The following is an 18,698-nucleotide window of genomic DNA, read 5'->3' as shown; positions in this document are numbered from 1 at the left end:
GAATCTTCAGAATAAAAAGCAAGTAGGAACACATATTTTTTCTCTGCAACTTTACATGTACCTAAATCTACTTTTTAGTGAGTGCCTACTAGTCTCAGTGCTAAACATTTTAAAATAAATTATTTTATTTTATACTATCAATCCCAAAGGTTTCGGACCTCTCCACACTACTCCACTCGTAATTTCTGGTAATTTTACCCATATCAAGTCTCAGTTGTATGATGAAAGAAGAGAAATGAGATTGCATAGGGCCAAATAGATGAGGCAAAAATCATGCGTACTCTGTTCTGTAGCAAGTTTTACTCATGATTTTATAATTCACTAAAAGATGCTGATAACAGGCTGATAGGAGGGGTGAATCAACCTGGGATTAAATTTTTAAATAAATAACCCACAAATATAAATAAAGAAGCAGTTTACAGTGTATACAAATGAGGCACTCAATTCTTCCCAAGTAAATATGGATGAGTACTAAATCTTTGACTCTTCTGTGAGTTTTACTCTTGGAACAGGTGGAAGGAAATAAGGTAGTTAAGGGTTTTCATTCTGACATGCTATCTCTGTCAAGTCTCTGAAATCCATTTTGTTAATTATGTTCTGCTTCTGAGTCTAAAAGAAACAAACACTCGAAAGAAAGTGGACTTTTCATTTCTCAGACTGATAGTGATGGTCATGATGTATGTGTGTTGTGCGTCAGGGAGGACAGGGGAGAGGACTTAACACGGAGGAGGACATGTTTGTGTTTCAGCATTTGACTATCGGTAATACCTTGCCATCATTTCCTCTTGTTACTGTGTGGAGGAGCTCCAACCTTATTGAATTATAGTATACAGGTAGTTTTTCATTCCAGGATATATAATGCTGAGACAGTCAACTCCATGAGATTTCATAGGTCATGGAAGCTATAGTCTTAAATGAAATGTAATTATGCAAACTCAAGAGTGAAAAGAAAGAAATAACAGTGATTACCGGAGTTACAAAGCAATTTTGTTTGTACGCAAAGACTTCAGGAAAAGATTGGTAATTTATGATCATCTAAATCTTTAGACAAAAATTTTCTTATTAATAATAGGGGCCATTTTTGAGCTTCAGCTGTGTGCTAGGTTCTTTACAGATCACCTTGAGTCTCTTTAACTATTCAATACTAGGTGCCATGACCCCTATTTAACAAATGAGAAAGCTGAGGTGCAGAGATATCAGGTAAGTCCCCAAGGTCACCTGGCCATAAGTGGTGATATTAGGATGCAAACCCAGCCCTAACCCAGAAACACCATCAATTTACAGCACATCAGGTCAACCCCTTTCACATAAGATGATTCTTGCTCCTGTTGTAATCCTCCAACGTTGCTTGATCATTTTCTTAAATTTCTACTTAAACATCCCCAGTTCTTAATCATCTGACTCTGAAAAAACCCAAAGTCCTCACCAAGGCCTTCAAAGACCTATGCTGTTCGCCCCCTGCCCATGACTATCTCTGATCCCATCTCCTGCATCTTTCCTCATCACTCCACTCCAGCCACACTGAACTGGTGCCCCCAGGCACGTTCTCACCTTGGGGGTTATGCACCAGCTGTTTTCTCTACCCAGGAGGCTCCTTCCCCAGATATCCATGGGGCTTGCTCTTCTGACTCCTTTGAGGTTTTGCTTAAATGTAAGCTTCTCACTGAGGTCTTCCCTGAATTCCCTGTTTAAATTTGAAGCTGCCCATCAACCTTCATCCCCTTTCCCTGCTTTCTTTTTCTCCATGATACTTAGCACCATCCAAACTTCTAGCCATTTTAGACATCTACTGACTTGTTTACTCTTTCTCCCTCCATTAGTATGTAAATGTAATGGGAGAAGAGACTTTTTTTCTCTCTTTCCCCATGGTTGTAACCCCAGTGCCTGATACAATGACTCACACAGAGCAGAAACTCCTTAAGAATGCCTCTTTTCTTATGGGTTCTCCGAAAATAAGCAAGCCCAGTAGTGAAGTAGTCCATGTGAACAACTTGCAAATTCTTGTTGCAAGTCAATCCTCATATGAAAAAACTACAGACATTTACCTGTGGGCACCGGCAGCTTGGAGGGATCTTAAAGTAGAATACCTGATTTTAAAACATGCTAATGATTGGCTCATGTTGTAGAAACATAAGCAGTTTATATAAAATGAAGTCGAGGCAGATGCCCTCCTGCCTCCTCATTGTTGCTTTTGGACCATTATCTCTCCTCCTCCTTAAAACCTCTCCCCACCTTTGACTCTCGTGCCCTCAAACATTACCACCCAAATACACTTTTATTTTTTTTAACCACTCTTTTTTTGGTGTGAATTCTATACAAACCTTTATTTTTTTTTTACTTTTGTTTTATTTTCTTTCTTTTTTTAAAAAATATTTTTTTATTCAAGTATAGTTGATTTACCACCCAAATATCTTTTTTGTTGTGATTTGTGAACTCCAAACTTACTCTATCTCATTTCTTGAAGCTCTCAGCACCTGATGTACTGTTACTGATTCCTCTAACACTACTCCTTTCATAATTTTTGTTGATTTCAGTATCCATGTGGATCTTCTTTCCTATACCTTGGCCTCTGACTTCCACTCTAGTAACCTTGTCCTCCTGGCCTCTGACTTCCACTCCAGTAACCTTGTCCTCCACTCTACCTCTAGACTTCAGGTCCATGGCCAATGATTCCAAACCCTTCATAATCTCAGTCTCAAACATTCTGCTGTCTTTCCACATGTTTCCTTCTAATACAGTCATTCCTTTAATTCTCTGGTCTTACTAGGAGCTACAGTCTATTACTAATATTTCACTGTCTTTCACCTCTCTCAAGTCTTCATTTCTTCCTTATGAAGCTTAGATTCCATATCTATCATTATAAGCACTGATTTGTACACACAGCCAACTAACTACCTTGACCCTCTCTCTATCATCCTTGCATAGAAAAACCCTACCTTGGTTAAGTCCAATTCCCACCTACTGTGGGCCTGGACTTTTGCAGGTGGGCTTGGCAAGTGGTTTCATTTTAAATCATTCACCCCAGGTGGGCCCCAAGTGCTGTACATAACATCCCATTTCCCTAGGCACTCTCCCAGATGAACATGTCAGACCTCCTCCCCTCTCCTCAATTCTCTAGTCCTCTCTCATTCTCATGCCCAGCTGATCACCTTGACTTCCATTTCATTTAGAATAAAATCAATCAGAAGAGAATTCCTCATGCTCCCACCACCATATCTACCCACCTTCCTGTATCTATGTCTACATCCTCTGTCTCCTCTCCTGAATTTTAAGTCACTTTTTAAGGCTGGGCCCTTCACCAAGGTCTTGGGTCCCATGCCCTCTCAGCAATTCAAGGGCATTGCTTCGGCAATCCTTGCCCTTCTGTCCCATAGCATCTATATTTTCCTCTTTACTGGATTATCTCCCATGAACATTTAAACGTGCTATTGTTTCTCCCATCTTAAAACAATATTTCTTGAGCCTATGGATTAAAAGACACCTAAGAGACATATCAGTCAGCTGAAATACTTAGGTCAACTTGGCTTCTGACTCCAGTGAGACAACTACCTTGCCTCTCTTGGAGCACTGATTGAATATTTGATGACTTTAAAGAGTTATTATTATTTTTAAGTGTTCTTTTATTTTTAGAAGATACTTTAACTTTCAGGACTATATACTGAACTACTTATAATTTTAAAATATCCCTTCAACTCCATATCTACCTCTGTGTCCTTTTGTAACAAGACATCACAAAAGAGGTGGCTAGAATCCTAAATCCTCTCTCCCAATCCCTGTTAAGCTCACTCCAATCACGTTTTCACCATGCCACCAAAACTGCTCTTTTCAAGGTCACCAGTGACTTCCACAGTTGCTAAATCAAACGGCCAATTCTTAGTTTGTGTCTCAGAAGCATTTAACTAGGTTGATGACTTCATCCTCCTTACAAAACCTTCTTCTTCTGGCTTCCAAGACACCACTCTCTCTTGGTTTTTCTCCACACCTCTGATTGCTCCTTCCCAGTCTCCCTCTCTGGTTCTCCCTCTTCTTCCTGATCTCTTGTTGTTGGAGTACCCCGGCGTTCCACCTGTGGCCATCTTTTTATCTCTCTTTATTCGTGCCCTTGGTGATCTCATCTACTCATATGGCTTTGCATAATGCCTGTGATATCTAAATAGAAGTCTCCAATCCAGACAAGTCTACCAAATTCCAGACTTATAACACACTGCCTACTTGACACTGCCACCTGGATGTCTCATAGGCATCTCAAACTTGACCTGTCAAAACTAGACCTCTGACCATTCCTCCAAATTTGCTCTACCTTCAGCCTTCCCCAGCTCAGGAAATGGCGACTCCATTCTTCCAGCTGCAGACCATATGTCATGGAGTCATTCTTGACCTCACTTTCTCTCAGACCCCATATCCAAATCCATCAGAAAATCCCATTGGTTGTACCTTTTAAATCTATACAAACTCCAACAATTCTCAGCATCTCCACTGCTACCACTCTGGTCCAAGGTACCATCTTGTCTATTGTTGGTCTCATTGTTTCCACCCTTTGCTCCCTTTGGTTTATTCTCAAAGCAGTAGTTTGATCCTTTTAAAATAAGTCAGATTGTACCATTCCTCTGAAGGCTTTTGATCTCACTGTGATGAAAAGACAAAGTCCTTTTGATGGCCTACAAGGCACACATGATCTGGCTCCCCATTACCTCTCTGACATCTTCTTCCACATTTCCTAACCCCCCACTGTCTCAGCTCCAGCCATACTGGCCTCTCTGCTTGTTTAAACATACCAGGTACACTCATCCCTAGGACTTTGCACTGACTAGTCTCTCTGCCTGGAAGGCTCTTTCCCAGATATAACTATGGCTCTCTCCCTCATCTCCTTCAGATCTTCGCTCAACCAACTCCTCAGTGAGGTCTTCCCTGACACCCTTCCCCATCTCTAATTGTGACCTACCTCTGGGCTCTTCCTTTCCCCTACTCCGTATTGCTTCTCCCCATGGTACTTATCGTTATCATCTAACATACTGTTACTTTTTAGAAAAAATTATCCCTCTCTCTAGAATGTAAGCATAAGAAGAGCAGGAATTTCTGCATGTTTAGTCAACTGCTATAACCCTAGATTCTAGAACTGTACCTGAGACATAGAAAGCAATCAATAAATACTTATTGAATAAATGCACATGCTGTTTTAAAATTTTAAACAAATAATTAAACAAGCTCACTGTCTTGAACTTATAGCTTTTAAGCCCTAGTTATTTTTAACTCAGTATCAATAAATTAATTAAACTGCTTTTTAAGCAGTAAGTTAATCTTCTTTCTGCTCTTAGATGCATTTCATCTACCAATTTACAGATGTGACTACACATTTATAATGGATCAGCTTCTACATACTGACCTTTAGAAAACCCCACATTCATTACAAGCAAACATAAAAGAGACTTGCAATTGCTGCTGAAACATTGGCAAGCCGATTAGTGCTTATTTAATTTGCAGTTGAATTCATCAAAGGTTAATCGTGTATTTGATAATGACAAAATATCTCACAAAAAAATAGAAACTGTTCCAATGTTTGGGGATGCTAGAGCACCTAATTGCTTCTGAGGAGCAATTTGTTCTTCCTATGACATCAAATATCAGTTGGGTCTTTTCTTTTTCCTGGCATCCTTAAAATTTGGTGATATTCTTGCCCAGTATATAACCCTGCAGGCCTCACTCTCTCCAAATTCAGGTCCTGTTACTTTCATTAGACACTTAACTTGAGATGGTTCCCATGACCTCGGCAATTAGACGTCAAACTGTCTGCCAGGCTCAGCTCAGCTGCATTCTGTTTTGTGAGCAAATACTTGCTAGAGACAAATTCTCTTGAAGTTCAGTGCCCATCACTTGATGAGCTCCTTGTGGAAAGTGCCAGTCAGTAAGAGAGAGGGAGGCCCTCCAGCTAGTAGGCTTCATTCGATATGGCTGCATTCACAAAGGAATTCGGGTCCTTTAACAGCTGATAGCTACTCTCCATATTGTTATCACTTCAAAACCAAAATTTAAAAATTAAACTATATTTTGAAGGATTTATTTTAGGAAAGATACACTATTAGGAAATTCTGGATTCAAAGTGGTCAAATAAAAATGTAGATGAATGTGAAAAGATACAGTTTCAAATAACTTAAAATGATCCCTGCCTTGTTAAGTCTGAGGATTTCTTCAGACCGAGGCTCTTTCTCCAACAGCTCCAGATTTGGAGATTGTCCAGTGTGGCTCAGCACTCAACAAGTATTCATTCTCAGCTCTTGCACACTTCTGCATGCTAAATGGAGTAGTGATTAAAAGTCAAAGATGATGCATTGAACTTAAGCCTTTATTTCTTCTCCCTCCCGAGATCCCTCTTAAAAGATGGGAAAGAAAATTTTAATGTACATAAATCAACAAGGACAAAGAAGACGGGTGAGGGCAAATGGATGGTCTGGAGAGCTACAGAATTCTGGGGGGAAAAAAGGCAGAGGAGAAGGAGGCAAAACCCACACGGAGCATATATTCAGAGGCAACTTCCTTGCCCTGCAGAATCTCTGAAGGGTATGAGATTTAGCAGTGATGGATGTGACATGTGGCAAGAGACGTGGGACTAAAAACAAAAGGATTAATTGAAGGTCTCTGTCTGGAAATGGTAACCCTCCACCCCATTCATGCAAAACAGCAACAGCCAAGTACCTCCCCTCTAAGCTGGAGATTGAAGTCTTTTTTCTGAAGAAGTTGAAAAACTCTAAAACAAAAAAGACCTCCACATTGGCATTTTAGGGTTCAACAGCATAATGGCCATCTCCCCACAGAATTGCCCTAAAGCACAGGCTACGGGTAGACAAGCTCCCTATCAGATTTTCAGTGCCTCATTCTTCAGCATGAATGTGATACCAAGGAACACAAGCCAAAGAATGCTTCTAAAGTGAAAGATCAAAACCAAGAAAAACAAATGGGGGTGGGGGTGGGGAGGGGGATGAGTCTGGAGGAACCAAAGACGCTAAAGAGAACAGAAAAGAACTTTTTACAAAGCAACAATTAGTGACCTGAGATAAATCTGAGAAGATGTTTTATCCCTATAACAGTAATGATAATAATGGCTAATATTCATTGACAACACACTGTCAGTTGCTGTTCAAGAAGATGAGGCACAAAGTGTTAAGTAACTGATAGTAAGTGGGGAAGCCAAAATACAAATCCAGATAGTGTGAATTGAAAACTCATGCTCCTAACTGTGTGTACGCGTCCTCAAACATGCTATAAAAAAGGAAGATAAAACAGGAAAGCACTCTTTAAAAACGTATTTGACAAGTATATATTCAGAGCCTTCTGTCTTCTAAGCACCAGTCTGTGTGCGAAAAATATAGCGATAAACAGAACAGGCAGAGTCCCAGCTCTCATCAAGCTAAAATTAAAAAATTCAAAGCCAGGCACAGAAAGACAAATACTGCATGATTCCTCTTATTTGTGGAATCTAAAAAAAGTTGAATTCATAGTAACAGTAGAATGGTGGTTGCCAGGGGATGGGGGATGAGGGAAATAGGAAAATGTGGGTCAAGAGGTACAAAGTTTCAGTTATGCAGTGTTAAATTCTGACTGTCTAATACACAGCATGGTGACTATAGTTAATACTATATCGCATACTTGAAATTTGCTGAGAGTAAATCTTAAGTGTTCTCACCACACTACATCTGTGTGAGGTGATGGATATGTTCATTAGCTTGACTGTGGTAATCATTTCACAGTGTATACATGCATCAGAACAGCACTTTGTACACCATAAATATATACAATTTTTATTTGTCAATTATACCTCAATAAAGTTAGACATTGTTTTAATTAATTTTTTTAATTCAGTAGATGAGATGGAAGATACAGTCAAGGAATTTTACCAGAAGATTCAATAAAAATAATAGCAGAAAATTATAAGAAAAGATGGAGATATGTCTGATGGTTCCAGGATGGTCCTTTTCCACTTACCAGGAATTCCAGGGAAGAAACTCAAGTTATTGTGTTATTCCAAGGCACAAGTTATCCTGGAAACAATACCAAAAATTGTCTTACAGGTGAAGAGCACAGGTCTCCAGATTGAAGGGACCCCTCTATCCCAGTGTCCAGCACAATAAATGAAAAAAGATCTATATCTATATCAAGGCACACTTTCATGAAATCTCACAGCAGGGAAGAGAAGGCCATATAATTATTTCACAATATATACATATCTCAAATCATCATGTTGTACACCTTGAACGTAATATATGTCAATTATATCTCAATAAAGCTGAGAGAGAGAGAAGGCTATAAAAGCTGTCAGAGTAAAATCACATCAATGACCAAAGAATATATGGAATTTAAAAAAAAAAGAAAAATGGTTCTGAAGAACCTAGGGGCAGGACAGGAATAAAGACACAGAGGTAGAGAATGGACTTGAGGACACAAGGAGGGGGAAGGGTAAGCTGGGACAAAGTGAGAAAGTGTCATGGACATATATACACTACCAAATGTAAAATAGATAGCTAGTGGGAAGCAGCCACATAGCACAGGGAGATCAGCTCGGTGCTTTGTGACCACCTAGAGGGGTGGGATAGGGAGGGTGGGAGGGAGACGCAAGAGGGAGGGGACATGGGGATATATGTATACTGATAGCTGATTCACTTTGTTATACAGCAGAAACTAACACACCATTGTAAAGCAATTATACTCCAATAAAGATGTTTTAAAAAAAAATGACCAAAGAATAAGAACCTGAATGGCACCGTACTTACCAAAAGCAACACTGGGTGCTAGAATTCAATAGAGTAAAGCCTTTAGAATTCTGAAGAAAAGTGATTTGCAACCTAAAATTTATAGCCAGGTAAAGTGTCAATTGAATACAAGAGTAGGGAAAAAAGTCATTTTCAGTCATAGAAGGACTCAGAAAATATCTTGCATATATGACCTCCAAAAAATTACTTGGAAATGTACTCCAGGGAATTCCCTGGTGGTCCAGTGGTTTGGACTCTGCACTTTCACCACCGAGGGCGCGGGTTCAATCCCTGGTGAGGGAACTAAGATCTTGTAAGCCGGGAAAAGAAAAAGAAAAGAAAGAAAGGAAGGAATGAAGAAAAGAAAGAATGAAGGAAAGAGAGAGAGAGAGGGAGAGAGGGAGAGAGAGAGAGGGAGGGAGGGAGGAAAGAAGGAAGGAAGAAAATGTACTCCAGTGAAATGAGGGAGAAAACCAAGAAAGAAGACAACACAGAATTCAGGAAGAGACTTGCGCTGGAGAGAGGGCAGAGACTTAGAGAAGCGTGAACTGTAGACATTGGAGGAACCATGGGTTTCAAGCTGGAAAGCAACAAAACTTGTTCTTTCCAAGTTTTAGAAAGAACATCCTGTCCTAAGTCTGAAGGCAGAATTAGTAGACACTTTCTGGGAGACGAGTCAGGAAGTTTTAGCAAAACTCAGTTGAAATGTAATTCAGACCTAAACTAAGGTGGTAGTTATGAGAACCGTGACACTGTAGACCCATAAACAGCAGAGCTGAAATCTGATTGGGGGTCTAGCTCAATCACATTTTACTGTAAACATTCATGGCATGAATACTGAACAAGGACAAGAGAGAATCCACAAGGACATAAGCCCTGGAAGATGGCACTTGGTGGGCAGGAAATAAAGAAATACCAGCAGGCTTAGAGGGAAGAATCATTCCACTGGGTAATTTTGAAAAGAGAGGCAGTGCTACCTCCACTGGGAAGTATAGGAGCTCCTACTTTCCTTTCTGCAACACTCAGAGCTGTCTGATTGAAACTGTAGATCTCTGCAACAGAGGTTAAATTTTTTTAAAAGGAGAGGTTGAAGGGGAAGCCGTTGTTCCCCTTGCTTGACTCTGTAAGGGCTGAAGTAGCACCAGTGCAGCAGCCTACATCAGGAGAGGGCCATACCTCAGAGTACTTTAGGAGCAGTAGGCTTAATGGATACTTAGAGCTACATCAAGTGGCTCATGCCTGTGGGGAGTGAGACGGCTCCAGAGAGATTCTAATTTGGGCTGTAAGCAGTCTATGGCCCTGAGATGAGGTTGGAGAGGAAGGCAAGGGCCAGATCTGCAGGGCCTTGACAAGCATTGTATGAAGAGTAGATGTTATTCATGTATATTAGGAAGTCACTGCAAGGTCTTGAGCAGGAGAATGACCTTGCTCCACCCATATGTTACGACTGCTCTACTGCTGTGTGGAGAATGGACTGGAAGGAAGTAAGAGCTGACAAGAAAACTACCACAGCAAGAGATGCTGTTAGCTTGAACCAGAGAACTTCCATTACAGATGCAAATACGAGCTCTTCTGGAGTTCAAATCCCTGTATTTTGCTCGATTAAATGGACGAGGAGCAGGTTGGTGTCAGGGTGGGGGATTAGAAGCTAAATTTGGGATGGATCTGTCAAGTTGGAGATGCCTGTGAAAAATCCATATGGAAATGTCAAATAAGCAGTTGACTATATAAGCCAAGATCTGGGCTGGAGCTGTATTTGCTTGGTTCCTTGCTTCTGACTTGAGCTTAAACTCCAGATTGTGGCAAGGAGGGCATTAACATTGAACACCTACTATATGCCAAGTACCAATTATGTTACAGTGTTTCCATCACAAAGTTTACACACATTTTCCAAAAATGCCTTCCCAATTCAGCCCCACCAGGACCCAACTAGAGGCTACCTGGGAAACGCTCATTGCAGACACTCAGACAAATCAGGGAGTAAATTCCTCCCCCCACCCCTCAGATTGCTAACGAGTTCCTGGAGGGGTTGCTGCACCTGGATTTGTGTTCAAAGACTCCAGAGACCTGAAGATATGAAGGAGACTGGTGATAATCCCAGCCCCCAGCCACTGAGCTGTCCTAACCTTCAAGTCTTCCCGGCTGAGTCCCAGACAGCACAGAGCAGACACAAACCATCCCCTCCCTGCCCTGTTCAAATTCCTGGCCCACAAAAGCTATGCTTGTAATAAAAAGATTGTTGTTTGATGCCATTTAGTTTGGGGGTATTTTGTCATGCAGTAACAGGAATGGTTACTAAAGTGTTTTCTCAAGAAATATCTATTTAAAGACACAGACCTACTAGAGAATGGACTTGAGGATATATATATATATATATATATATATATATATATAAACGCAAACGCACTACTTGGAAGGATAAACTCTTTCAGATGAATATACACAATCAATCAGTGTATCCAACAGACAGCAAAGCAGAAAAAAGGAGCCAAGAGATGCTCTCTTGTTTCACCGACAGAAAAGAGACACGTAAGTGGCCTCCAGAAAACCGGAGGCATAAAGATGGCCACACCATGAAGACACACGGCTGAAAGAGAAAGATGCATCCAAAGGAAGATGAGGCAGGAGAGCAAAGTCCAGCCTCATTTACCTCACAGCTGGGCTTAATTCCTCAACTCTCTCACTAACCACAAAGTTATTCATTTAGGCCAGTTTTCCAAATGTACTTGCTTAATGTTAAAAATCACCTGGGGATCATACAGTAACAAGCACCAAGGGTAATTATTACCCCCAGGCAAGTTTGGGAAATGCTGAAATATGGAATTTTAAAATTAAATATAAAACAAAATAGCGAACATGACACCCTCCCCCCAATAATCACAGTTCTGCAGTGAATGGGGTTAATACTCAAGCTTCCTGTTTATAAAAAGCAAGTTGCAAGTTCTAGCAGCCTTGAACCCTGAGAATGTAAATCCCAGCTAAGTCCAATTACAATAATGTGGAGTAGAAGTTGAAAATATTGGATTTCATTTGCTAATCAGTCATTACTAATTACATGAAACATTAAAAATATTATTGTAAAGAAAGGAATATTTAATGAAGGTCAATTTAATTCAATTGATAAAATATAAAATAAGAGAGATGTTAGTTTAAATATTTATGGTCTTACTCAGGCTGTTACTCAACACAAGTAAAAATGATGGAGCAAGATATGTAACCTGGATTCTGTGGGACTGAGAAAAGAGCAGAAGATGTCACACTAAAAGCCATGAATTAATTCTACTTTAGTAACTGACACTAATGTCTACACTGTCCCCAGCCTCACCACCTCAATCTGAATCTCATTTCAAATTGTTAATATAAATACTGGAGTTTTCTTTCCCGGAATACATTTAGAGCCTTCTAAAGAATCTGTGGCGAGATTGTTCTGAGTCATGAAGTCACCATGTAATTGGTTATGACTCCCAAGTTCCACATCATTAGGAGAAGACTTTCATGATACTGGTATTGATCCATATCGATGAACACTTTATCAATCCCAAAACCCTAGCCCCCACAGAGACTGGGAGCAATTTAGGCCCCTCTGAGCCTGTTCAAATTTATTTCTCTTGCCTCTTGAGACCATTTAGTAGTTATATGATGTAGTTTTCCAGAGTAAAATTGACATCCATCTCTGATTCCAAGAGTTTGTGTCTATTGTAATGGGTAAAACAAAATGTCTGCTGAACTATGTATTATTTGTACTGATAGATCCTGGAGTTCTAAACAATAAAAATGGAAGTCCCTTGCAACATACCAACTTAGAAGCATAATATCCGTCCTTAGACCAGTGGCTGTGTGTAATAACTCAGAGTGCATATTCTGCAGCAGAAAGCATCATGTCATCTCCCCATTAATCTCAGGCCTGTCTGTCTTTCTCGCCAAGAACTGGAAGGCCCTGGCGGCTCACCATCTCTCTGTATCACTGTTCTCTCCCTCCCAGGGATGTCTCTCATACCAGTGTTACTGCCCTGCCATCCAAAGGCCTGGAACACCTGAAGGAATTGATAGCAAGAAACACTTGGACTCTAAAGAAACTTCCACTTTCCTTGAGTTTCCTTCATCTCACACGGGCTGACCTTTCTTATCCCAGCCACTGCTGTGCTTTTAAGAATCAGAAGAAAATCAGAGGGTAAGTGGCAGTGTCTGGAATAAGTGACAAAAGGCTTTGGTGGAAGTTTAATTAATTTCTGGGTTTGAGGAAGAAGCTCTGTGGTTTGAAAACCAGATGGAGAAGAATTTGGAAACATCTGTCAGAGACATGAAGTTCATGGGACACAGTGACTGGAGACCGAAAGTGGTTGCAGATAAGAAATAAGGCCTGTGTCGCTGGATCACAGCAGGGGAGGGAAGGATTTTAGGTGATGATGTAGGAGAGGCAGGAATAACCAGATCATGCAGAATCTTGTAGAGGTTACACGACATGACTTCTGGCCTCCAGACCCAACCCATATTAGGTGCCACAACTATGAGGACAAACTTAGGAACAACACAAGCAATTGGATTACCTGGTCAGTTCAGGCCTTGCAAATGTCACAGCTCCCTGGTTACAGTGTGGGCTTTGTAGTCACCTGGGTTTGTGTCCCAGCTTTGCCACTTCCTAACTGTGTTATCCCACTCTACTCACTTAACCTTCCTGAGCCTTTGTGAAGGGAGACCGTAATGCTACCATTTACAGAGGTTTTGAGAAGAGCAAATGAGAAACTGAGTAGAAAACACCTATCACCATGACCTGGAATTTAATTTCTCATAATATGTATTATTTTATTAACAGGCTGCTTGTGAAGCTGCAAAAGAGGGATGGCCTTCTTTTTCTCCCATGCTCTCTCTGAATCTTGTCTTCACCTACAGTTTCACTCTGCATCATTTCCCCTTTTGTGTCTGTTCTTCATTTATCTCTTATTCACTCCCTCTTGGTTTCTATATAATATCTGCGGGTTGACTTCCTGCACTCAGACTAGCAGTTGTAAATAAGTTGGGATCTAGCTGCGGGGATAGAAGCAAACAGGAAAGTTGAACAGCTGTGCAAAGAAAGCTACTGGGGGCATAACAGCTGCAGAAAACTAGGAGTGGGATATGGGGACGGTGTCAGCCAGCCCTGAGCAGAAAAGGGACCAGGGACGGGTGGGAGGCTAAAGTGGACCCCGAGGGCAGGATCCAGATTTCTCGTCAACCTCCAAACAGGTTGGAATAGGCAGTCCACCGGGCATTTTAAGCAGAGCTCAATAGATGAATCTGCTCAGCAACTAAAGCCAGTTAAAGAATCCCATTTGGGGAATTCCCTGGTGGTCCAGGGGTTAAGACTCTGTGCTTCCACTGCAGTGGGCACTGGTTCGATCCCTGGTCGAGGAACTAAGATCCTGCATGCCACGTGGCGTGGCCAAAAAAAAAAAAAGAATCCCTTTTGATATCAGTCTGGAGAGCTAGTGAAACACTAAATCTTACTTCCATAAGCATGTCTGCACAATAGTGTCCATTTATGCATTTGTTCAATAAATATTTATTGAGCACCTGTTATGTGCCTGGCACTGTCCTATCCACAGCAAGAGCCTTCTTGCATTTTGTTTACGTTCTAGAATGGGAAGTCAGAAAAGAAACAGGCAAACAAATAAGAAGATGTTAGATAGTGCTGTGAAGAAAATAAACACAAGGCTCAGGCAATGTATTAAGGAAAACAAAGGAAGCCTCTTCTGAGGAAAGAAAATCTGAGTTTAAAACTGAATAATGAGTAGAGGCAGCCATGAGTTTTTCAGGCAAAGGGAACATGGAATTCTAAAGCTCTGAAGAGGAAAAATAATAATAGTAACCAAAATATACATGGCACTAACAATGTTCCAGGTGCTGTCATAAGAACTTCAAAATGATAAAGTCATCTAATCCTTTAACAATACAAAATGAAATAGATACTCTCCCTATCCCGTTCTACAAATGAATAAACGAATGTTCATAGACCTACCCAAGATGAAACAGCCAGTAAATAGTAGAATCAGATCCTAACCTAGGCAGACTGGCTCTAGCATCCATCCTTTTTTTTTTTAAGTCACTGCTGTTCTTGAACTGGTTGCAGACGAGAAATAAGGACCAATGTCAGTGGATCACACTTGGAGAGGGGAGGGTTATAGGAAATGACATAGGAGAGACAGGCCTGACCATATCATGTAGAATCTCACAGAATCGTGTATATCATACGAAGTAGTGTGCATATTTTGCTAAGTGTTGTGGGGACTATTAGAGGGTTTTCAGCAAGTGGTGACTTATATCTACTGCCTTGCAGAATCCTTGAGTCTTTAATGTGTAATGAGAGCAGTATTCGGAGCCTGCGTCAGAGAAAATCTGTGAAAGCTTTAAATGGTCCCCTCGACCAAGAATATGAAGAGGATCTGGGTGACGGCAGCACTGGGTACAAGGAAAACTACGAGTTCCAGGATACCCACAGCAACTCTCATTATTACGTCTTCTTAGAAGAACAAGAGGATGAGATCATTGGTTTTGGCCAAGAGCTCAAAAACCCCCAGGAAGAGACCCTACAGGCCTTTGACAGCCATTATGACTACACCGTGTGTGGGGGCAGTGAAGACATGGTGTGTACCCCCAGGTCGGATGAGTTCAACCCCTGTGAAGACATAATGGGCTACAAATTCCTGAGAATTGTGGTGTGGTTTGTTAGTCTGCTGGCTCTCCTGGGCAATGTCTTTGTCCTGGTCATCCTGCTCACGAGCCACTACAAACTGACCGTCCCACGCTTTCTCATGTGCAACTTGGCCTTTGCAGATTTCTGCATGGGGATGTACCTGCTACTCATAGCCTCCGTGGACCTCTACACGCAGTCTGAGTACTACAACCACGCCATCGACTGGCAGACAGGCCCTGGGTGCAACGCAGCTGGTTTCTTCACCGTCTTTGCCAGCGAATTGTCAGTGTACACACTGACAGTCATCACCCTGGAGCGCTGGTACGCCATCACCTTCGCCATGCGCCTGGACCGCAAGATCCGCCTCAGGCACGCCTACGCCATCATGGTTGGGGGCTGGGTTTGCTGCTTCTTGCTCGCCCTGCTCCCTTTGGTGGGAATAAGCAGCTATGCTAAGGTCAGTATCTGCCTGCCCATGGACACCGAGACTCCTCTTGCCCTGGCATATATTATCCTTGTTCTGTTGCTCAACATAGTTGCCTTTATCATCGTCTGCTCCTGTTACGTGAAGATCTACATCACAGTCCGGAATCCCCAGTACAACCCGGGAGACAAAGACACCAAAATTGCCAAAAGGATGGCTGTGTTGATCTTCACTGACTTCATGTGCATGGCCCCAATCTCATTCTATGCTCTGTCAGCACTTATGAACAAGCCTCTCATCACCGTTACCAACTCCAAAATCTTGCTGGTTCTTTTCTACCCACTTAACTCCTGTGCCAATCCATTCCTCTATGCCATTTTCACCAAAGCCTTCCAGAGGGATGTGTTTATCTTGCTCAGCAAGTTCGGTATCTGTAAACGTCAGGCTCAGGCATACCGGGGTCAGAGAATTTCTGCAAAGAACAGCACCGGTATTCAGGTCCAAAAGGTTACCCAAGACATGAGGCAAAGTCTCCCCAACATGCAGGACAACTATGAACTGCTTGAAAACTCCCATCTAACCCCAAATAAGCAGGACCAAATCTCAGAAGAGTATAAGCAAACAGTTTTATAAGTGGTAGGGGGACTTGGGCTGGTTTCTTGAGCATGCATTCCAACCACTGACAAAACACACAGTTGACCCAACCTGCAGGTAGTGTTCAGCTCTGGAGAGGGACTAGCATTAACCTAATCATTGCCTCCAAGAAGGTAGAGAGGCTACCGACATGTCTGAATCCCAGGTGATATCCAAGTAATGTATACTTTCTGGAAGAGTTGCTGGATGCTAAGTGCAGTGATGACATTGTATAAAATGCTTAATAAATATCACCTGAGCCATGTTGACATTGAGTTTTCTCACTTTCATACGGCATTTCATACTAAAGATTCAGCAAATGGCAAATGCTATTAACTTGGTTGGTGACCACAAGATAAAACTGGCCCCATGTTGGTTTAGTTCCACTTCATGTTCCCTGATACAACCCAAGAGAATGTGAGTCCCTAGAAACTGAAAAGTCAAGCAGAACATCATGCAAGGAACAGCTATTTTGACATACGAATGAGGGGGAAGGTGTAGATTTGAGTTGTTTTTTCAGACTCTGAAACTTAATCATCTCTGCACAAGAATCTACCTGATGTGACCCAACTGTTGCCTGGAAAAACTGGCAAGATTTCAGCTGTTGTGGCTGAGCAGACTAAGAATTACTCTTCTTGGCCAGTCTTCTGGCATTAAAGATGTGAACTCTAGAAAGTACTTATAAATAGTGACAAGTGGGAATTATGAGCGGGGCACACTAGATCTCCCACTGATTAATAAAGCAGGCTGGACACTAATTTACTATTGGATCTTGGGCAAATTACTGGGCTTCTAAAGTCTGTAGAAATGAAGGAGGTTGATGGCCTCTTCCAGTTTTGAAACTCCATGTATATCCCTTTCCCCTCAAAACATAGGTTGCCATGACAAAGAGAAAGAAAAACAATAAGGAAGCAGAATCTGTTTTTCCTATCTTGTAGGAAAAACAATGTGCCGTCTCCTTCTCTTTGGAGCCTAGACATATGACCCAGGAAATTTTTTCTTTGTTTCATTTTTGGTTATGATGTCCGAACCAGAAATTCTATTGAGTGACCATATTGGGTTGGCTCTGAACCACTCATCTAATTATTAGATCTACACAGCTATAATTATCAGGCCAAAACCAGATTGATATTCACACAATAGAATTAGGGTTAGGGTGGTTTTGCAAATGCTTGTTATTTAGAGTTACTACTTCACTGTGCAGGTTCACTTCAAACATTTAACCTGTCTTCAGGGATTGGTTTCTTTACTTAGCCTTTTCTGACCCACAATACAGTACTAAAGAGAGGTTTCTTCTCTCTGAAACTGCCAGCTCTTTCCAACCTTGTTGACCACTGGACATAAAATCTTTATTCCCTAACAGTGCTCCCTTACTTAATATGGTCAGGATTTTTATCTATAGATGTATTCTCCAGGTTATCTGTCAAGACAGTCCCTTAATTTCATCCCAAAGAGAGATGGCATTTGCTTCTCAGTGCTCATGAACCACACTGTGCATTAAAACCACAGCATGAATTAAAAGCTTGTGTTAAGTCTATGGAGTGGGGCAAGTGGGCCCAGTGGGTCCCCAGAGATGGTGACCCTGACTTACCTGGAAACTCTCAATAGCCATACCCATTCCTGATTATCAGTGAGACATGGATTAGATGTCTTAGTAGAAATATTACACACACCTAAAATCATGACTAATCCACCAGTTCACTTGTAACTAATGAAATTAAACAAATGTGTTACCTTTGACATGTATTTCTCATCTGTAACATTTTGAAATACCACATCCTGATAAATAATGTGTTTTATCTTGAGTAGTTGAAATAATGCTTTGGAAACAGTCCTAGAAAAGTAACTTCGACAGAATTGTTGCTAAAATTTGCATTTGCGACATGAAGTAAATTTTCTTCCTATGAAATGACTATGCTGAGTCCTAAAGTATTGCTTTTTGTAATTTGTGAGCTTCTTTAGTTATTATTATATGTGTTAAAACTAAAGACAGGAAAAAAACTGGCACATTGGCTAATAAATCCATATTAATAAATAAATTATTGACTACTAATAAGTATAATATTGTATCTTGGTTGAAAATGGTCTTTATGTGAAAAAATTTACTCATGGTGAAATGAATTATGATTCATTGAGAGGCAATGACATCTAAGGGAAAAACGACGATTGGTGTTGACACTAGGAATTTATATAGTGCTCTAATGAAGATAAAAAATCTACAAGACCTGGT

At 41.0% G+C, this 18,698-nt stretch overlaps 1 protein-coding gene across 2 annotated transcripts in view; it reads left to right on the top strand.

The window, feature by feature from the left end:
- TSHR (thyroid stimulating hormone receptor) overlaps positions 1-17,610 on the top strand; it is a 172,741-nt gene extending 155,131 nt beyond the window's left edge. The window contains exons 9-10 of one of the 2 annotated variants that reach the window (XM_065871471.1): positions 12,724-12,912; positions 15,055-17,610. In XM_065871471.1, the coding sequence (XP_065727543.1) occupies positions 12,724-12,912; positions 15,055-16,468 (1,603 nt within the window). In that variant the 3' untranslated portion in view covers positions 16,469-17,610. The remainder of the gene's footprint in view (positions 1-12,723; positions 12,913-15,054) is intronic. The other variant, XM_065871472.1, reaches the window with a different exon arrangement.
- Positions 17,611-18,698: the final 1,088 nt, after the last annotated feature.

The sequence above is a fragment of the Phocoena phocoena genome, chromosome 2 (genome assembly GCF_963924675.1).
Source record: "Phocoena phocoena chromosome 2, mPhoPho1.1, whole genome shotgun sequence".
Taxonomy (NCBI): domain Eukaryota; kingdom Metazoa; phylum Chordata; class Mammalia; order Artiodactyla; family Phocoenidae; genus Phocoena; species Phocoena phocoena.
Note: the sequence above shows the minus strand (reverse complement) of the source record. Positions and strands in the feature narration are given on the sequence as shown.